This window comes from Globicephala melas, chromosome 17 (genome assembly GCF_963455315.2).
Source record: "Globicephala melas chromosome 17, mGloMel1.2, whole genome shotgun sequence".
Taxonomy (NCBI): Eukaryota; Metazoa; Chordata; class Mammalia; order Artiodactyla; family Delphinidae; genus Globicephala; species Globicephala melas.
In genome coordinates this window covers 75,635,272-75,657,187 of record NC_083330.1, presented here as the reverse complement: position 1 = coordinate 75,657,187, position 21,916 = coordinate 75,635,272, and the positions used below count along the sequence as shown (strand labels likewise).

General features: G+C 49.2%; 1 protein-coding gene across 1 annotated transcript in view; it reads left to right on the top strand.

Moving 5' to 3' along the window:
* The window catches only part of COL22A1 (collagen type XXII alpha 1 chain), a 268,416-nt gene that overhangs the window by 205,760 nt on the left and 40,740 nt on the right, over positions 1-21,916 (top strand). The window contains exons 43-47 of the mRNA XM_030875888.2: positions 1,002-1,046; positions 5,345-5,392; positions 11,896-12,009; positions 12,398-12,451; positions 20,627-20,680. Of these exons, the coding sequence (XP_030731748.2) occupies positions 1,002-1,046; positions 5,345-5,392; positions 11,896-12,009; positions 12,398-12,451; positions 20,627-20,680 (315 nt within the window). The remainder of the gene's footprint in view (positions 1-1,001; positions 1,047-5,344; positions 5,393-11,895; positions 12,010-12,397; positions 12,452-20,626; positions 20,681-21,916) is intronic.

The following is a 21,916-nucleotide window of genomic DNA, read 5'->3' as shown; positions in this document are numbered from 1 at the left end:
ACGCAACGCCTCCTGTTGTTGTGTCAATTTTCTTTTGTACCTAGCTGGTCAGTTCTGCTCAGATCAGGTATCGTCTTCTCCATGGACCCGTTCCTAACTCATCCGTGTAATGGCTTTCTCCCTTTAAGGGAATTCTACAGACTTACCTAATACTCTTTGAGGCTGTATCTCTTCCCACTTTGTGACACTGATAACCATCTCTTATCTCTGTGATCTGACTTTCATTCAGATAGATCTGAGCTCCAAGAAGGTGGGAACCATGTGTCTTATGCATCTCTAGGTCCTTGATGCTTAACAGGGTGACAGGCACGTAGATGTTACTCGATACAGACTTACTGACCAAATGGATAAAAGACAACCATGAGTTCTTGGAGCAGAGGTCTGGCACCGTTAACCAGTAGTGCTTAGACTCGCATCTTTCCATGTCTATAGTTTTGGTTCACTATAAGCAGGAACAATAAATCACCCTCCCCTTCCCTTCCTTGGGTTCTGTTTCAGAGAAGAAAGTTACCCTCTCATTCCTATCTCCAAATACTTGAATCTATTGTATCTGCTCCACTCTCAGTATTACACCCTTAGAGTCAGTTCCGTAGAAGAGCCTTCTTTTTCAAAGCTGGTCCTTCCTCCTGTGTTTGGAAAAGGATGGCAGAAATTTAAGATAGGGGTGTGTGTGTGTGCGTGCGTGTACACAAACGTGCACACACAGGTACACACTTTGCATGCACGAGTGGTTTTCGGTTCCATGTTTTGGAAAGGAGTTATAGGAGGGGTAGTTTACTGTTTTGAACATTCGGCACAGTTGAGTATTTCCTGAGAAGCTTCGGGTATTCAGCTGAGATTGGAAACTTTGAATTTTTATTGGTGCCAGTCTTCACGGTTGGGTGATTTTTTTTTTCTACTGAGTTACACCCGGCAGATTATAGAGGTTGGGGGAGAGGGTGTGCAGGGTGGGTCAGGATTATGTGCTTAGCAGAACTAATGTCCTTTCTCTCTTCTCTTAGGGTGTACCTGGAAACCCAGGAGAAAGAGGGCCTCCTGGCAAGCCGGTATGTACGTCATCTACCTGTTCTGGACGAGTCTTGATCATCAGTCAGGGGTTCGGGCAGAATAAATGCAGCTCGTATAGCGCAAGAGACTTTAAGAAGGGGCTTTTGACAAAGCTGTGGGCAGAGGGAGCTAAGCAGAGATGCTGTGCCACCCAGAGGTAAAGCACAGAGGGAAGCCAGCACCGCCCTGTGCTTCTCTCCAGAGCCAAGAGAAAGCGAGGCTGGTGGGGAAGATGGGGGCTGTCATTGTGGGTTCAAAGCCACTGCCAGGAAGCCTGGCCAGAGGCAAGGAGGGAGCAGTGCCTCCGCCCCCCACTCCAGTTTCCTAACGTGCCTCTTATTGGTCCAGCTCACCCGAGAGCCAGCAGGCAGGTGAGTCCCCCGACACATGCCCAGGGTGCAGCCTCCCGGGCCTGGAGCAGGACAGAGAAGGATGAATGGTGATTTGGGGGAGAGCAAATGGACAAGAGCCGCACTCACGGCAAGTTCCTCACCGGCCCTTGTCCTGCCCTTTTGTTCAGTAATGTCAGTACCTCCTGGCTTCCCCCCTTTTAGAGTAGAAGAAACTTTCTTTCCTCTCTCACAGCGAGAGCAGGTTGAGCGGAAATGGACAGTCCTGAGCGTCTGGTCCTGGGCTGTATATCCTCATTTTAGCCCAAGTCTCCTGCAGGCTTCCTTCGTGTGCAGTATAGTCACCTTCTGGGGAACCGCCTCCCAATTAAGTTACCAATGCCAGAGAAGCCCCAAAGGCTTAGCCAGTTAACCAGGCCCCGAGTGGGCCCTCCAGGGAAGGAGCAGTGAGGATGAGCAGGTCTGGGTGAGTGGGGCGACAGCTGTGAAGACACAGGAGAAATGAGTCCATCAGAAGGTACCACCCAAGATGGAGGAACCAGTGGCAGCTGCAACTGGGGAATCTCAGGCCTCAGGGCTGGTGTCAGACTCCAGTAAGCTCCCCTGGGCAGGAGCTTCCCCTCAGGATGGGTCGGAGAGGCCATCTTTCTCCTCTGTGAGCCTGACCTGCTACAAGTTTCAGGCAAGGACCCCAGGCCTGGAGGCCCCTGAGGGCGTGGGCATCTGTTCCTGACTTACCCGGGCTGCTGGGCACAGCAGAGATCTGGAGGGGCACCTGGTCTGCCTAGAAGCGTCCAGGAACTTTTCACTGAAGCCCTGCCAGTGGGATGAGTGAAAAGTCTTGTTGGAGGATAGAGGGAGTCAGACCTATAGCAGCCACCCCCGTACCCAAGTGCAAGTCCCAGGTGAAGTGGGTGAAAGAGTAAGGTTCAGGCCAGAGGCTGAAGGGGGTTCAGATGACCCCTCCCAAATCCAGACCTTGACACCTCTGCAGAGAAAATTACATCAGCAGAGTCCAGCTGACAAGGTGGACTAACTGTGATGTCCACGGGAGGACACCGGCAGAGCAGAGAGAGAGACAGAGAGAGGATGGGTCTCTCTTTGACTACCTTTAAATTCACTGAACACGCTGCCCCCAGGTGGTCCCAAGTACCACTGGGTAGCTGTCGGTCTCTGTGATCTCACTAATCCGATGAGTCATGCTTTCAAGGGTCCCCGATACTCCCCTCTGGTTCAGTGATTCACCAGAAGGACTCCCAGAACTCAGGAAAGCTGTTAGGCTCACGATGGTTGATGGTTTATTACAGATTAAGAGCAGCACAGGGAGGAGAAGCACAGTGCAGAGGCCCTGAGAGACAAGGCTCGGGGTTCCAGGTGTCCCCTCCCAGCACTCAGTTTTCCCAGCAGTTGTGTGTAATCAGAGGGCACATGGATGACCATGCGTGCTCTGAAATGCAGCAGGTGTTGCCACTGAGGGACGCTCAGGCAGACCTTGGTGTCCGGGTCTGGCAGGTGTGATGCCTCCCTGGCTGGGCTGGGTTATTCCACCATCTCCAGCCCTCCCACGTGGTCCAAGGACCCCGCCATAGATCACGGTGTTAGCATAAGTTATCTGCCTGGCCCAAGACCCTAGGTAAACAAAGGCACTCTTATCGGGTAGGGCATTCCAAGGACTTAGACGTTATCTCCCAGAAGCCAGCCAGGGCCGGACCTTTGGAATGTGCAGGTTTTGGACAACCCAGGTCTGCTGAGCTAAGCCTTTACTACAGTCATCGTCCCTCAGGGGGTGGAGAGTGGGGCCTACAGTGTTTCTCCAGGGCTGCACTGTCCTGGGAATCCCTCTGTCTAGGCTTGGGTTCTCTGGAAGCAGAGCCTCTGGTGAGGATTCTTGTGCCAACTGATTGAGGTGAAACCTGCCAGGATTGAAGAAAGCAGGGCGTGGTGGGGAAAAGGCAGTCAAAGTTGTGGGCTCAGCTGGAATCTAGGCTCCTTCTGAGCCTACGGGGAGCGAGCAGCCCCGTGGAGCTGGCCCATCTCCAGTCGAGAGGCCGGCCGCTCTCACCTCCATGTCAGCTCTTTATTGACTGTGTAACGTCTCTGTGTGACCTTCCAGCCAGCGTCCCGGCAGCTGGTGGTTGGGCACGCCAGGACGGAAGGAGGGTCTAAGCAGGGCACAGACTATGTCTCCTGTACCCCAGCACTTCCCACTCCTGTTCTCTTATCCCATCAACAACCAATCCTCCAGAGCAAACGTGGCAATCTCTGATGCGTCCTGTGTCCACCTTCAGGAGGCCACCACCCCACAACGGCCTTGCTCCTGTGTATTCAGACCTATCTTGTGAGACCCACAGAAATGGACCACAACAGGACATTAACTGAATTATCCCCAAGGCCACGCTGTACCCACACAGAAAACTCACTCCTTGTTCTCCTTTTCTAACTGATGCCCAGCCATGCTGTCTAATAGAGCTCATTCTAACTCTACAAGGGGCTCAAATGACAGCAGAAAAATATTCCAAAGAATACAAGGCCAGCAGTGTGAAAATGTCCCAATTTGAACAATAGGAATCTTAGGTTATTAACTTCCCAGGGGAAAATAATAAGGCGTCAAAATAAAACTCCTCTCCCCCTTTTAAAGCTTTAATTAATGTGGCACAAGTTGGCCTTCCTCCTGAGGGTCGGTCTCAGGTAACTGAGGACGTTCTCGGCTTTGTTCAGCAGATGCAACCCACGTGAGCTCTCCCTGCGGGCTAGTGGTGCCTTCAGAACCTCCAAATCTGAGTCAGTCCTACCCCAGTCTCTCTCAGGTGTCCTCTTGAAATAGACCAGAGTGTTGATAGAATACTTGAGCGTTTCAACTCAGAAAACACAGGCGTACGCCTAGCCACTGCCGAGATTATCCGATGCAAACGCATACGATGCTGCTGTCACATGGCTTGCTGTAGCCACAGGATGTGGCAGAAACCCCGTGGGGCCAGGGAGAGGGGGGCAGCCAGGGAAATTGTCTCGTTAGGAGGCTAGACTGGAGTCATAATGCATAAACCCAACGTCAAACTTAATCAGAAGGAATCAGCCGCCACAAGTCCGATTGTGGCCACAGAGAAAACTCTGGAAACTCTGGAGGAAACCCTGCCACCTTCCCTCTGCAGAGCGGACTCTCTGGCACTCCGTTTCCACTGCAAATTTAGAAGTTTGCAAAGTAGCACACCAGTGTCCCAGTTCTTCCCTAAGAATCCCTTCCTCACTTTAGTGTCTGCCTTTAGTTTCCATTTCCTTCCCAGCCTCATGTCCCTTGACCCCCAGTGTGAACCCAGCCTCTGCTCCGCTTGGGCTCCGGGCTGACCCCATCACATGCCATGTTCCAGCTCACCGTGGGTTTGAATGTGAAGTCAGTGACCCACGGGCTCCTACACACCTTCAGAGGCTATGTAATTACTCCTGATTTCTGAACTCTTCCTGAAGTTAGAGACTTCCAGCTCATAATGATGAATGAGGCTTAAAAGGCTATTTCACCTACGAAAGCTGAAGAAGTTGCTTTAAAATCATGCTACATTGTGAATGACTGATAGCAACGGCTGCTACCCATCTGGGGAATAAAGGGCCGTCTGCCCCTTTGTCTTCCACAGTACCCATAGGCCCTATTGGTTTTGATGGAGGTGGGGAGGAGAGGCCACCAGGAGAAGAGAAAGGGCCACAAGAAGGAGACCGGGGACCAGAAAGGCCGATGTCAGACTCAGGACTGGCAGCCCGTGCACTTGGGCTGCCACGTCTTTCTGTGGCTCCCAAGCATGGGGCGTAGGCAGGGCGCCTGTCATCCCGTGCCCGGCCCAGCTTCGTCATGTGTTACGGCTTCCATTCTGAAGGCTGCGTGCTGTCTAAAGAAGCGTGGAGTGTGCAGTGTGCATGCGTGTGTGTGTGTCTGTATTCACTGGTTTTTGTTTTGACAGGGCCCCTCTCCACTGCTGTCTCCAGGGGACATAAATCTCTTGGTTAAGGTAAAAGCATGAAATAAACGTGCATGCATTTTGAAAATGGCGATGGGGGGATTAGAGATCTCAATAATATGTGCTTTTTTGTCCGAACAACTATGTTATAATATTAGCAATGATAGCAGCCTTTGTTGATAACTCACTGTGTGCCAGCAGCGTGCTAAACTCCGCTGCCCAGTATGCCAGCCACTGGCCACATGTGTCAATTTAAATGTAAGTTAATTAAAACTGCAATTAGCAATTCCGGTCCTTGGTCACACTAGCCACATTCCGAGTACTTCCTCGCCACCTGTGGCTAGTGGCGATCTTATTGGACAGTGAGATCCCTCATCACAGGAAATCCTCCCAGGCAGTGCTATGCGAAATGCTTCCCACATGGCTCTTGTTTTATATCCACGATCACTCTCTGATGTTGGTACTACTTATGCTCTTGTTTTGCTTGTTAGAAACCTGAGTCACTGTGAGGCTCAGTGACTTTATGGGACTAGAGCCCACTCCTCACTGATTCCAGAGGCTGACCTTTGACCCCACACAGGAGTGCATCCTGGAGTTCTGAGAGGACGCATGGGCAGAGTCAGACAGGCCGGGTGGGGTTTCTTCTGGGGCGAGGTCCAGAGTGCAGGTGCAGGGCGGTGGAGCCGGCTGCCGGGCCCTTAGCCAGGCTGAGTCCAGATCAGAGCGCGCGCTGCGCTCGTGGTCCGAACCGCGTGCGCCTTCTCCACGGGCGACAGAAGATGCGAGTTCAGCATAGCTCTGCTGAGATAGGGCACGGAAAGCTGGACGCCCAGGAGCCTGGCCAGGGACCTCGGCGCTTAAAGAGAAGAACTGGGGAAGGCTGTGAGCGAGACAGAGGCAGGATAAGATTTGTGTTTCAGGAAGAGCAGTCCTGCGGCTGTGCGTGTGGAGGACCCTTTGCTGCCTCTGTTCCAAGCTTTTGTCTTAGCTTCGGGTGAAGCTTGGCCTTGGATTTTGTGTGGCCACCCTCTCCCTCGCTTCCTGTGTTCTCAAAACCACTTGGGAGGTGTCAGAAAATACCTGGCTCTTGCATGAGAGTGAGGGAGGAGAGCATGAGGGAGGAGAGCATGAGGGAGGAGAGCATGAGGGAGGAGAGCAAGAGGGAGGAGAGCATGAAGGAGGAGAGCAAGAGGGAGGAGAGCATGAGGGAGGAGAGCATGAGGGAGGAGAGCAAGAGGGAGGAGAGCATGAGGGAGGAGAGCATGAGGGAGGAGAGCAAGAGGGAGGAGAGCATGAGGGAGGAGAGCATGAGGGAGGAGAGCATGAGGGAGGAGAGCAAGAGGGAGGAGAGCATGAGGGAGGAGAGCATGAGGGAGGAGAGCATGAGGGAGGAGAGCAAAAGGGAGGAGAGCATGAGGGAGGAGAGCATGAGGGAGGAGAGCATGAGGGAGGAGAGCAAGAGGGAGGAGAGCATGAGGGAGGAGAGCATGAGGGAGGAGAGCATGAGGGAGGAGAGCAAAAGGGAGGAGAGCATGAGGGAGGAGAGCATGAGGGAGGAGAGCAAAAGGGAGGAGAGCATGAGGGAGGAGAGCATGAGGGAGGAGAGCATGAGGGAGGAGAGCAAGAGGGAGGAGAGCATGAGGGAGGAGAGCATGAGGGAGGAGAGCATGAGGGAGGAGAGCAAAAGGGAGGAGAGCATGAGGGAGGAGAGCATGAGGGAGGAGAGCATGAGGGAGGAGAGCAAAAGGGAAAGAGATCCTCTCAGAAGCCTGGGCCTTTTCATCTCTTCATACGCTGAGATGCCTTGGTGGGAAACTATACATTTCATTGGAAAATGAGTAGTAATAGAGCAATCTTTCCTGATTTTCATTAACAAGAGGGAATTTTGTTTTGTTTTTTACAAGGACATGGCAAGAATTCATTATCTATTGATTCCAGCCGTGTTTATTACAGGCGTTTCTGTTCTCGATCATTTTTTCCTAACTGTGTCCCGCTGGAAGGCCCTGGGTTTGCATTGGCCCCTGTCTTCCCCACCCCACAGCCTCACCAAGGATTTCAACCTCAAGGTGTCCCGGTCCTGATGGCAATGATAATAGGGGTGGACGCTGCATGGGTTAATGCTTTACGGCTACAGCATTAAGATAGGTGTTTCGTCAAATCGGTACTTCTTACCTGCTAAAGGATGCAGCTGTGTTCCTCAGAGCACCCAGGAACCGCAGAGAGAATGTGAGCACCTACATTCAGGGAAGCATCTGAGACTCCCTGGCCCTACAGAGCTGTTCTTTGCCTGGAAACCCTGTGGACAAGAGCCTGGGCTCTGTGGGTTTGCCCAGGTCTGTGAAGTCAGCTGTCCTAGCTCCCTGTTTTATAATCACCTGCTGCCATCTTGATGATCCGGTCCAGGTGGGCTGGTGGAAGGACCCTCTTTTGCTACGAAGGTATCTTTTATTACAGAAAATTTGCCTCATTCTGATAGTTGGAAAACTGCCTGGTTAGAAAGTTTGTCTCCTAAGAGTTCCTGTTTAATGAACTTCCATCGTTGGATCTGTGCCCGGGGAGGTCATCCTCAGGGCCTCTCCATTAGATGATTCCCTGGGATAAATATTACTTCATCCTATCCTCAGCAACAACCCAGTGGGTGGGTACTATTACGTGCTGCACTTTACAGAGCAGGAGATTGGGCACAGGGGGATCAGTCACTTGTTCAAGGCAACAGAGCTGGATGGTGGCAGAGCGAAGACTCAAGCCCAGTGTGACCACCTCCACGTCCTGTGCTCTAGCCCCTCTGCTCTCCGACTTCATCTCTGCATGCATCCGAGCTTCCTGACAGCTACCTGACAAAGGGCAGGTAGTGAGTTTCTTGCCTGTCACCCAGAGGTTTGAAATGTAGGCTCCACAACCCTTTGGCAGGAATCTGCAGTGAGGATTCAGGAATCCAGCAAGAACTTGCATGAGATGATCTGGAGGTGAATCCTATGCCGGGCAGAGACTGCAGCACTCCTCCAGTTGTACACATTTGATTGAGCACTTTCTTGATATGCTGTCCCACACCAAATACAGTGACGCAGCCAGCCGGGTCTGCTGAAAGTGTCTCAGGAAAAACGAAGGGGGTGGAGGCGAGAGGGAGTCTGTATTTACAGTTGGAACCCTGCAACGTGCTAGATGCTTCACACGTGTTATTTCAGATTCACATTCCTCTCCTAAGGTAGGAGAACAATCCTTATTCACAGATACGGAAATAGGCTCAAAGGGACTAAGTGACTTGCCTGAGATGACTCAGTTAAGTGGAAAAGTTGGGAGTCGGTATTGATGATCAGGGGCGTCTGATCTGCCAGGGGGACAAAGCAACAGATTCAGGGAGGAAAATAACAACTGAAACCACAGTGACACATGTAGCAGCTGAAATTCCTGTGCTGTCACTGTGTGCCGGGCATGGCATCAGGCGTTTTTCATCCATTATCTCATGTATTTCTCCCCAGACTCTGAGGTTCTCATCTCACAGATAAGGGACTGAGGCTCGGAGAGGTGAAGCCGTGATCCCAAGTGGGCAGAGGCTTTGGTGTGGTCTGGGCAAAGCCCGTCTAGCCGGAAGCAGAACCCTGGCTAGTGACAGGGAGGGAGAAATTTCCCCCTGTAATCCCTCTGGAGTTCTTGTGGCCAGACTGATAATAAAATTGACACACGACATTAACAGAAGAAAAATAAATACATTTTAATTTGTGCACGTGGAGGTCTCATAGAAATGGGACCTGAGATGTGGCCAAAACAGGCAGCTTTTATACTTTTTGGTTAAAGAAGCAATACATTTGTGAGGAATTGACAGGGCAAGAAACTTAGGCTTTGGGTCCTTAATTAGTGAAGAATCTAAACGGAGCTTGGACTTAGGGTAGTAAATTTAAGATTTGTTTATACAGGCTTCTCCGCCTTGAAATCCCTGTTTCTGGGGATAAAGTGGTTGTTCTACCTCCAGATGCAGGGAGGGTACTTTTCACATTAGAGGTTTATTTCTTGCTTTCAGGGAGACAGACAGAAGGGCCAGCATCCCTCTTGCACTGGCCATTTCTTACGTATCTTTAGTTCAAAATTATATGCTATTGAGACACTTTGGGGCAGCCCACCCTGGGCCCCAACACTAGTGTCAAGGCATTTCCGGTAGCCCAGGTCAGGAGGGACCAGGGGCCCCAGGTGCATAGGAGCCAAAGTGAGCATTGGTAGGACAGCAGGTGGGGGGCTGGTCTCGCCCTGTGCTCACTGGATTCCAGGACCCGATCCAGCCCCCTCACTGGCAAGTCTGGGGGCTGCTGGGGGCTGCTCTGGTCATCAGGGAACAATCCTACACAGAATGTGTGACTAAGACACACCCAGGCTGAGTTACCCATGCCACAAATGGAAAAGAAATTGGAAAGTAGTGACATTTTGTATTGTTCAGATACAATTTCTTTATGCTGTGGATCCCGCTGTGAAGAACGGTTCCGAATCACTCTTGCACCCACCACGTCCAAAAAATCTCATCCTGTGAGCATTGTTGCCATGTTTGACGGCTGTATCTCATTTTAACGAGCTATAGCGAAGGTCTAGGAATCGATGAGATAGATGAGTTCCTCCGAAGCCTGCCACTCTTCCAAACAAAAAACAGCAACTGGAAACAGTATCCTTCAGCTTCTCTCATCTGCCATTTCTTCATGTAGCCCGACATTTGGTATTCCTCATCCTCCGAAAACATTCAACCAGCATCTGAAATCACCACTAAAGGAAGATGGCACTGGGTGCCAGAAGGCCAGTGGCCAGTTGGTTGGTGGTTGGTCGGGTCGGCTGGTTCCCTCATTTATGGAACTCACGCTGTGCGGAAGGTTATTTGCTACGAAGTGGACATGCAAAGATAAAGCAACTCTATCTCTGTTCTCGGAGAGCTAACACTTTTTTGCTTGGTGGGGAGGGCTTGGAGCTATGAACAGATCTCCTCAATAGTGAGACAGGTGCTTCCATAGCAGGAATTCCTGGGTCTGTGGGAGCAGGAACACATCCCCAGCGTGAAGCCATCAGGAAGGCTTCCTGGAGTAGGACACTTCCAAAGAAGCTTCGAATATTGAGTAGGAGTAAGTACCTAAAAGGAAGGTGGACAGTTCAGAGTTGCTTTTTTGATGACGAAAGCCCTTCCATCCTGAATTAGAGACCGATTTGTTTTTTGGTTTTTTTATTTTTGGTTTTTTTATTTTTTTTTTCTTGCGGTACGCGGGCCTCTCACCGTTGTGGCCTCTCCCGTTGCGGAGCACAGGCTCCGGACGCGCAGGCTCAGCGGCCATGGCTCACGGGCCCAGCCGCTCCGCGGCACGTGGGATCCTCCCGGAGCGGTGCACGAACCCACGTCCCCTGCATCAGCAGGCGGACTCTCAACCACTGCGCCACCAGGGAAGCCCTAGAGACCGATTTGAATGCCAAGTCACCTGAATCATCACCTCATTGAATATGAACAAGTCTTCACCGATCTCTCCAGTGCAGCATCCCAGAAGCCCTAGTTAATGCGTTTGTTTGTGTCAGTTGGTACATGGAACCATGAGCCCTTCAAGACGTGTGCTCGTTGTGGTCTCGAAGCAGAAAAGCACAGTGCCTAACAGTGAGGGAGCTGCTGGGTAGATACATGAGTTCATAACAGCCAAAATCACTGGGAATGATCTGCCACTATTCTGAGAGACCTCTTTGTTTTATCTCATTTAACCCTTACAGCAGGGAGAGAACAGGGGAGGAAGAGAGTGAGGATTAGAGAGAAGGGCGTGGAAGGAGCAATCCAAGACCCTGGGGTGTGAAATGGATGAGAGTGTGGTCAAGCCTGTGAACTGTATTTGGTGTTTACTGTGCTCCAAAATGTAAGATCTGGGGAGGACACAGACAAGCTAGAGAACCTGTTCTCTGGGCTGAGAACTTTACATTCACTCCAGGGACAGCACTTAACCTGCCTCAAACGAGTGGAGCAAAGTTCCATTCTGGGGAACAGTTATTAAATGCCTACTTTGAACAAAGAATAATGCCAGGCATGGTGAGATTTGGTGTGTGTCACAGCAAGAGAGTCCCAAGGGTCGGTGCCTGTTGCTTTCTTTTTTTTTTGCTGCTTTGTTCAGAAACATTTTGGGCAAACCCACCAGACAGAGAATGCAGTTCCCAGCTGTGTTTTGTCTCTGGTCTTAGGGACAGAGCATGCTATCTTTAACAGTACTAAATGTTTGCGTTAAATCTATACTGTGAATGTTTTTAGACGCTCACACACATTGGTACATCTTCGCTTTCGACATCTTCATCTTGTGCTACATTTCAGCAGTCTGGTCAGAAGTAAGGAGAAATGCAGTAATAATCCAGATATATCAGATGTATCAGTGCTGAAATCTAATTTAAGACCAAGAGAGAAAAAATGCAAAGTTTGACACAAGCTGTGTGGGTAGTGACTCAATCCACCTGTTTCCTTTTCATCATTTGCTGCCTTCTTCCTGTCTGGAAAGGTAAGAGCCATGGGCCACCTTTTGTTTTATAAGTAACTGTGCTGTTTTTGCTCTTCTTCTCAGGATGTGTGCAATGACTGTCCCCCAGGTCCCCCAGGTCTCCCTGGTCTGCCAGGTTTTAAAGGGGACAAAGGTCTCCCGGGAAAGCCAGGGAGAGAAGGCACAGAAGGGAAAAAGGTAAGGAGAAAAGGGGAAACTTAGTTTTTGTCACTGTAATGGAATACATCACCTGGGAGACCTCAGCACCGGGTCTCGGGGACACAAGGGGGGATTCTACGCAAGGGCACAGAAGCGGGAGGTAGGGCCATGGGGGCCCTTGGGGACTGGCTCTCATACCAGCTGCCACATTGGTGGTGGGTGACGGCCACAAATGCACAGCCGCCCACCTACACCCTTGCTCAGACACGCGGTAGGGTGGGGCAGGGGACAGGGAAGCCGGTGGGAAGTCAGTGAGTGCATGTGTAAGAGAATGGCTTGCGGATGACTCTGGGCATGGGCTCCAGACACTCATTCTTGCTGTTTTGTTTTGTTTTGTTTTGTTTTTTCCCCGTTATTCCTGCTGCAGGGAGATGCTGGGCCCAGAGGCCTCCCAGGGCCCCCAGGAATAGATGGACCACAGGTCAGTGAGCTTTCATAAAAATCACGCGAGTTTATTCTCATCTCACTGGTGAACCAACGTTTGAGGAAGAGTGATGTCCAGTGGAAAGGAACAATGATTTTACAATCAGAAAATCCACGTTCAGGTTCTCTCCTTAGCACTGACTGTCTCAGTGACCATAGGAAGGGGCCCTTGAACTTGGTGAGTCTTAGATTGCTCGTAGACAAATACTTGAGTGGCTGAAAGTATAGATGAGCTACCAGATAGGAATGTGTAGTGCTGGTTAAGACATGAGCTTTGGGGTCAGACATCTCTGAACTCGAGTCCCACCCCGGAGTTGAGTCTTTGGAGCTGTGTGACCTTAGGCAAAATTCTTGACCTCTCTGGGCCTCAATTTCTCCACCCACTAACGATGTGAATAAAAACAACTTCAGAGAGAGGGAAGAGTTGCACAATATCATACATAAAAAGAACTTGGCACTCAATAAAAATATTAGGAAGGAGCTATACAAACACAAGTGAGTATCATTAATTCTCACATGAATGACAAGACACCCATCTAAAACGGGCAGGATAGCTTGTAGTTTCACAAAGCCAGGGAGACTGGCCTGGGAGGAAGGAGCTGGGATCGCAGCTGTAGAACAGGCTGCGAAGCTCTGGCTGCCAGAACAGGTGTCTGGGCTGTGGCTGGTTGGGCTCTGGGTGGTGACAGTACTTACCTCTAAGGGGAAGAGAGTGTGTGAGTGTGGCGTACAGGCAGGGAGCGGGTGAGCTCTGACCTTCCCAGCCTTATTCCACTTCCCCTGACATCGATGCTGCCCTGGGGGCTCTCTCTGACCCCCTTGTCACCTCTGTGCTGCCGGAAACTCTATGCACTGCTCTGCCCCAACATTCAGGGACACGTGTCACTGTGTCTCTTCTTGTGGCCTGGCTGGGACACGGTGTGGCTCATCTGATGGGAGATGCAGCAGGAAATTGTCAGTAGGAGACAGACCACAGGAGCAAGCCCTTTGGGGTTGGAATCCAGTCTCAGCAGTCTCCTTGGGCTAGCTTCTTACCTCTCTGCCCTTCCCTTTCCTCCTGGTACCCTAGGGAGTGTGAGAGCAGAGACCTTACAAGCTCTGGCCCTGGCGGCCGCTCATGAGATGCCCCCACCAGTGCCTGTCACACTGTAGCCCTCTGTCAATCTTAGCCCTCATGCTCTGTCAGCCCCTGGGCCAGGATTGGGGTGAGGACCTGGGTGGAAAACGTAAGGGGAAGCCAAAATCCTCTATAACCAAGATAAATGAGACTCTAATGCGGTATTATGAAATGTTTAAAATGAGTGCAGTAGATACATAAGGAACAAAATATCAAAATTTTAAATAAAGACAAGACCCAGGGCTTCCCTGGTGGCACAGTGGTTAAGAATCCGCCTGCCAGTGCAGGGGACACGGGTTCAAGCCTTGGGTCAGGAAGATCCCACATGCTGCAGAGCAACTAAGCCCATGCGCCACAACTACTGAAGCCCATGTGCCACAACTACTGAAGCCTGGGTGTCTAGACCCCGTGCTCCACAACAAGAGAAGCCACCGCAATGAGAAGCCCACACACCACAACAAAGAGTAGCCCCTGCTCGCCGCAACTAGAGAAAGCCTGCACGCAGCAATGAACACCCAACACAGCCCAAAATAAATTAATTAATTAAATAAATTTATATTAAAAAAAGAGATGAGACCCAACCTACACACGAATCCCTCACTTTCCTTGCCTCCCCCTGATCCTTGCCCCTTGGGAGCCCTGTGTTTATTTTCATGTTCATATTTTGTTCATCTTGGATTATTTTGCCTTAATTTTGACTTATAAAAATATGGCCGTAAAATATTCTTTATCTTGGATCCTGAGGTTTCCCGGGGCCCCTTACATTTCGCCCCCCAGGTGAGTGCTCACTCTCTTCACCCTAGGCACAGCCCTGGAAAATGGGGTTGGAGGTATTATTATTACTATTAAAAGGCAAGGGGCTTCCCTGGTGGCGCAGTGGTTGAGAGTCCGCCTGCCGATGCAGGGGACACGGGTTCTTGCCCTGGTCTGGGAAGATCCCACATGCTGCGGAGCGGCTGGGCCCGTGAGCCATGGCCGCTGAGCCTGCGCGTCCGGAGCCTGTGCTCCGCAACGGGAGAGGCCACATCAGTGAGAGGCCTGCGTACCGCAAAAAAAAAAAAAAAAAGACAAGGAAGCAAACAGAAATATGGCGGTGTGACAACACAGCCAGGGGCCTGTGGGGTATCAGGATGGAGAACAGCCAGATCTCCCAGGCCCTGGCTGGCAGGTTAGACATCTAGTTGTTATCCAGAGGCATTGAAGTTTTACAGGGTTTGGCAAACCTAAGACTCCTGCTTCAGGAACTATAGATGTCAGGTCTCGGTGTAGATGGAACAAGAGATTCTGCCCGGGGACAGTGTTAGGTTAAGAGACACCAGCACAGCCTAGCATCCTCTGTGCTGTTTGCTGAGGATTACCCTTCTTTTCTGGGGTCATAAACAGTGGCTAACCTTGTCGCCTGGAGGATTCTGCAGGGGTAATTTCAGCTGGTCCTCACTATGCAGCCCTTGTTGTCATCTGCCAGCTGCTGGGTGCTACCTCTGCCACGGAATGACCTTTATTCAGAGAAACAAAAGCCAATCAATTAAACAGATAAGGAGTTCCCTCCACTGAGTAGGAATTGTTTTCTCTATCAGCCCAACTGCTCCTGAAGTGTTGGTGTCTTAGGACAAGTGCTCTGCCTTTGTTCTTTTATAATTGCCTTCAAGGGAGGGTTTGTTCCTTTACAGAGACAGAGAAAGCCAAAGAAAGCTTCCACCCAGAAAAAGGACAGAAATTAGTGCTGCATCTGAAAGACGGGTTCCCCCCCCCCGCCACTTGGAAGTCCATGGTGACTGTGAGAAGTTCTCAGGGTCCACGCTACAGAATGAGCTCCCAGGGACTGCAGGACACAGTGTGCCTGGTGCGTTAAGGGCCAAGGGCCAGTTTACCCGTGTTAACAATGTTGTCTCCTGCGATGGTGAGCCTCGTCCTAGGAAGTAGAGATGTTGTTCCACTTTACAGAGCAGGAAACTAAGGTTGAGCAAGATTAAATGCCGGTATTACAAAACTAGTAGGTGGTATAGCCAAGGTGAATCCCTGCTCGTCCAACTCCAGGAGCCGCACTGGTTAGTATGCTGTTATACCCCCAGTAAGGCTACCACCACCGGCAGCACCAAGGACAGCTCCCTGCGGGGGAGCCTAGCTTCTACCTACACTGTCTCCGGTACAGACCCTGTTATAGCTTCCCCCCTACCGCCACCTATTGCTGGGAAGATGAGTTGCAGAGGATTTAAATACCATCTGAGGACTCACAGGCTTGCCCTGGTTCTTGGCTTCAAATTCAAGCCTGTCTCTGTGCTTTTCATCCCACGCCACTCTCCAGAAAGCAGAACAGAGGATTGTTTCATTTCCTTTCTGTTGAGCCTCAGTTATCAAACAGGATCTCTGCCAGACCTGAGGACACCAGGATGAATTTGTAAATTGAAAATGCTGCCCACAGTGGAGCATTTATGGTCATTGTTAGTGTCCTTTCTATAACCAAAGGCCCTGGGTGTTCACTGGTCACGTGCGTCATCAAGAAGGTTTGATTTGCTTCATTGCGTGCGATGGTGATCCAGCGTCTGGGAAATCAGCCTCCCCAGGATTTTTCTCACTGATGTGCAGCTGCTCTCTTTGGCTGCTGGGTCTGGGGAGGTTAATGACGCCGTCAAATCCAGAGCTTCACTGTAGAGCTTTCGAACTGCCTAAGACACTGACTCTAAGAGGTAGGGTCTGGAGATACAGTGGCTGTTGTTATGATTACAGGCCATGTAGAGGAAGAAGGAGCAAGATGGTAGTCAGAGCGTGATTTTCTGGAGACGCGGTTTTCTGCAGAGTCAGATGCAATAGCGCCTTCCAGTTTGGAAGTGCCTCTTATTCTATCCTTCATGAAAAACATGGTTTTCTTCTCGTCCACGTGTCCACCAATCGTGTAATGGGAGCTGCAGGGACTGGAGATGCTAAATGAGCAGTAGCCGCCCATCCCCATCCCCCCACTGCCTTGGAGGTTCTGGACGATTCTGGGAGCAGAGATGATACCTCCTCTGCTGTTACTAGAACTGCCAGAAAAGGCCCTGGAATCCCGTTCTTCCCAGAAGGCAACCCAGAGCCGTTTAGTCCCTGCTGTCTTCAGGAGAGGCCTCTTTTCACCCACAGCTGCCTCAATCCTGAAAGATTCTCACCACGCATGCCCTTAAACAGCTCCCTTCCAAGTCAGGAGGAAGAGGTAGGTCAGAAATGGGCCATGCTTTCTAAGGCCTGATGTGTTGGAGAAGAAAGATCTACAAGGTCATGACTCTTAGAAAAATCAAACTGGGGCCGAGGCCACCGAGAGCGGTGAGAGGTCAGTGGTTCTCCAACCCGGTTCTGCCTCTTAGTAGCTGAGTGAATTGCGCTTACTAATTATAAGACTTGGGCAACTTTGACTTTTCTGAACCTGGGGTCCCTCATCTGTAAAAGAAGAACTACGTGGCTCATCTCACAGAGAGGATGTGACAATTAAAACAAGGAAACATTTACAAAGCACCAGGCATGGTGCCCAGCATGTAGCAAATGTGAGATGCGTGTCACTGTGGGAGGTCCTCATAATTGTTCCTCCATTTGAGTTAATAACAACTATTAACAGATTTCCAGGAGAAGAGTTAAATGATTTTAAGGAAAATAATGCCATGGGGCAGAGGTCACCTGTGAAGGCCACCTGGAGTGGGAGGTGGGATTTTAGTTGCATCGGAAAGTTAGGCAGTGCTTTGCCAGGCATTCTTGGGGAAGAGTTTTCTAGGCAGAGAAAACAGCAGGCAAAATTTCAGGGACAGGGCTTATTCTGAGAATAGCAGAGACTTCCTAATTTGAGAAAGTTTAGGCCCTGCTCTCAACAGTTTGTAAACTCCTGGAGAGAATTACCTGTTTGATGGATTCACAAAAGCCAGCATCGTTAGAGCAGCCTCTGCTAGGAGAATAACCTCTAAATAATTGTTACCTTACGCACTTAGCAAATGATGGTGTTGAGGAAATATAATTCAAAACTAAACAGAATCTTCTCCCAAACCAGAAAACCTGTCCACAAGGAAAAGAAGGGAAATAACTTTATTTTTGTACAAGCATTAAGCCAGAGTATTATAAGGCATCACAGGCAATTTTGCTACGAGATTGTAAAGACAAAGAAATCTCACCCTTTTCTATGGCTAAGCAGCTATGACCCATGATGTGTGTGTCCTCAGGATGAACAATAACTAGTTCTCATGTAAGAGGACCGTGTAGCACCGTCTGTCATGTTCGTCCTAATTCACCTGGTAATCGGAGTGCGCATCTGCTTTAGTGAATTAATTTTGTACAAAAGAAAATCAAACTTCTCTTTGCAGCTTGGAACAAGGGACCGTGAAGTTAGACTCCTACTTTCCTTTAGAACCTGGGAGATGGGGCTTCATTTTCCTTGTTGATTACATTTCAAAGAGATGTCCCAGGTCCTTGAGAAAGACTTTCCTGGGTCCTAGAGCTGGCAAAAGGCTTATTCAGCTTTGAAAAGGACTTACATACATTTCAAAGAGAGAAAGAGCTCACAGTGTCAAGTTTTCTGAAGTAAATGCTCTAATAAAAGGGGTTGTGGTGGGAGTTTCTTCCCTTCTTTTCAACAGGAAAAATGAAGCCCTTCCTTTGGACCCTCAATAAACATGTACTGAAGGGAGCTGAGCTAGCAAAGTAGTAAACTCGTAATGTCCCTGGAATGTAAACTCCAGGTGGGCAGGTGGCTTTTTGGTTTTGTTGTTTCTAATCTGTTTTTTTGATTGCTGTATTCTTGGTGCGTAGAAAGATTCCCAGAACGTGGTCAGCAAAGTCAGTTGGGCTTCTAGACTATGAATCTAGTGCTCTTGACATTAGAAAACCAGTGGGACGAGGCATCATGACCTAGGAAAATGACCAGGAAAGTAAGTTGGTCAGGAGGAGGCAGTTTGGATACAGACAGATCTGGATTAGATGCCAAATCTTGTTTCTTATTACCTGTGTGACCTCAGACGAATCACTTCACCTCTCTGGTCTTCAGATTTCTTATCTCTACGCTCTGGTAATAACCCCTACCTCACTGAGTAGTTTTCCTGGCTAAATTAGACAATGTAGACATATGAAATACTGTTTTGCATCAGCTCAGGATATACACAAAGAAATGCGTGAAGTGGGATCTCATGTGGACGCCCTGGAAGAGCACCCGGCAGAGTAGGGGCTCTGTAAATGTCAGTCCTCTTTTCTGGAAGGAAGTGAGTCAGGCTTGGGGGTGGCTGTGTTTGCTTTGATCCCCAGCTGCGGCAGAGAAGGAGACAAGGACAGCTGTGGAGATCCTTGAGCTGTTGCCATTTACTTGCTGTGAGATGAGGGTTGAAACCATTCTAAGCCCAGACTGAGGACTGGAAATTGAAAGGAAGCCATTTACTTTTAAGGCAGTCGTCCTAAATGTCAGAGAAGCAGTGTGCTCTTCTGTCACTTCTTTTCACTGAGATTATAAAGTGGCCTGCAGACAGTACTGGCTTTATAGATTTTAAAACAGTAGACATAATTACATGCAGAGGTGTTGGAACAAATGCTCTTCCCCTCTGAACCTATTTTTTTTTTTCCTCTACACAAAAGCATTTGGCACTTTAAGGCATTAGATCACCTAACCCTCCCAATATACCCAAGGGAGGCAGCCAGGGTGTTATTAGGTAGCTATTGTCATCAATGAACTGCTGATGTGGTACAACAGTCTGGATAGGAAGACGACTGGGCGTGATGTTTCAGTGAGAGAGTTGTAGGGTTCTGGACCTGGACCCTCGTAGATTGACCTGCCCCCTCGCATCCTTCATTAACTGAATGAATAAACAGAGCAAAGAAGGGACATGATCTTCTGCAAGATGCAAAGATAAGGGAGGACAGGCCTGGAAACACAGCCAGGACTGACTAATTGCCAACGACTTCTTTTACTGCATAATACATTCTTTTAAAGGAACTGAATTGTTTTTGTTTAATAACATTTTACTGGAATATACTTGTTAACATACTAAACACAGGGCCAAAGAGGTGACAGTTAAGAGAGATTGGAACCTTTGAATGTTACTTTCAGGATTAGTTTGTAAAACTGTATTTTTGGTAGGTCGCATGCAATGTCTTGATGACCATGATAATGAAGGTGATGGTGCTGTGAAGGAGAGGGGGAGGAGAATGACAGAGGTGCCAGCAGTGAATGTTGTAGTGGCGGCAGTGATGATGATGATGATTGGTAGGAGGGGAGGGTAGTGGCTGTGGTGGTGGTGATGCCATAATGACAGCAACAGTGGTGGTGACAGTGACGGTGATGGTGATGATGACCATAGTGCTAATTATGATGAGGATGGTGACAGCTGATGTTTACTGAGAGCTAACACTGAGCCCGTCACTAGTCTGCTTTGTAGATTTCAGTCCATTTAATCCTCACAACAACCCCACGAGTCTACTGTTATCATTCTCATTTTAGGAGCAGGAAACAGAGAGTTGAAACAACTTGCCCAATGACACACAATTAGTAAATGACAAAGCCAGGATTTTGTACAAATACAAAATAGTAAAAAATAATAATTATATTTATTACACTTACTATATCCTGAGCTCTATGCTAAGTGTTTTCTGTGTATTAGTTTGATTTTATTCTCCCCACACTTCATGAGGGGGGCAATCATTGCTCTAGTTTGTAGATTAAAAAAGCTACAGGGCTTCCCTGGTGGCGCAGTGGTTGGGAGTCCGCCTGCCGGTGCGGGGGACACAGGTTCGTGCCCTGGTCTGGGAGGATCCCACATGCTGCGGAGCGGCTGGGCCTGTGAGCCATGGCCGCTGAGCCTGCGCATCCGGAGCCTGTGCTCTGCGGCGGGGGAGGCCACAGCAGTGAGGGGCCCGTGTACCGCAAAAAAAAAAAGCTACCACTCAAGAGTTTAAATGACCTGCTCAAGGTCCCACAGCTAGTTTGGACCTACAGCACAAACTTGATAAGAAATTGATGAAGAATGAGAGAATGAATGCATTGCAAAATTTTTCTTTTGCAACGTAGCGCTAGCAAAATTTTCAGTAATTTTCTTTTTTTTTTTTTTTTCTCCTAAGGGAAATAAAGGAGAACGTGGTGCAGATGGTGAGATTGGACAGAAAGGTGATCAGGTAAAAACTTACTTTACAGTGAAACATTCACCCTGAAGAAACATCACTTATTTTTCCTAGGTAACTTTCATTCCACCGTTTCTGCAGTCATTTCTCGTCTCTTCTTTGCCTTTGGTAGGATTTTTTTTAAAATCATGTTTTCATGGTTCCCACCTTGGTTCATTGTCACACTCCCCTTCCCCAGTTATCCGAGGAGCCTACCTTTTCTTTTCTTTAAAAACACGTATTTTAAAATTTTGGACTCGGTTTCTTGCTCACTGAACTGGTAGTCATTCATTACAAAATGCAAAACGCCCCCTTCTTTCTTCCTGCCCACCCACCACTTCTATTGTGTGACTCTCACTGTGTGAGCTAAAATGCTTCATAGACACCCCTTCTCTGCCCAGGGCCCATCCAGCCCTGCTTGACCACTGCTCCAAATGCATTGTAAGATCGTTCCCATGTGCATCTGAACACTGTCTCCCACTCGTCTCCAATCCAGGGCTACCAGCTCGTCCTTCACTCTCAAGTCCTCAGCCTCTAACAGCCTTTAAGCCATTTAAACTGGCTGTTCTGCTTGTGCCTTGCTGCGGTCCCTCTTTTCCCTCTTTTCCTGTTTTCTCTCCCTCCTGCCCTTGCCCTTTCCTTCGAAGTCTATCCGTCTCTCGGTCGGTACTCATCGTGAACCAGCTCCGTGCCAGGCCCCGCACCAGGCTCTGAGATTCAGGATGAGTGATGGGCAAATCCCTAACCTCACAGGGCTTTTCTTTCAGTGACAGGGTGAGGCACGTGAGCAGAGAATCCAGAGGTGGTGAGATAAGGGCTATTCTAAAGGTCTGAATGACATACTCAGCGGAAATTCCACTTGCATCTTGAAAGACGAAATTGGGGGGGATTATTCTTATGAGTTGTGAACGGCAGTGATCTCTGCACCGAATGTTACAGTTTGTGTTTTCCTGTGGAAGGAGGTGAAGGAGGAGGGTAGGGAGATCTTTTCTTCCGTGGTGGTTTGTTTGGTTTGATAACACTGCTCTGCTAAATAAATGATGCAATACACTTGGCACCATAACCGGTTTAGCTCATTCTATAATACACACGGACTCCTCTCCACATGGGGACATGAATCTCTTTCTTAAAATAACTGTAATACTGTCAAAGATGCCATAATTCAGTTAATCTAGCTATTTCCATTGTGGGTATAAATTGTGTGCATATGTATTTATTTGTTTTTAAATTCTTATTATGGGATACTTCAAA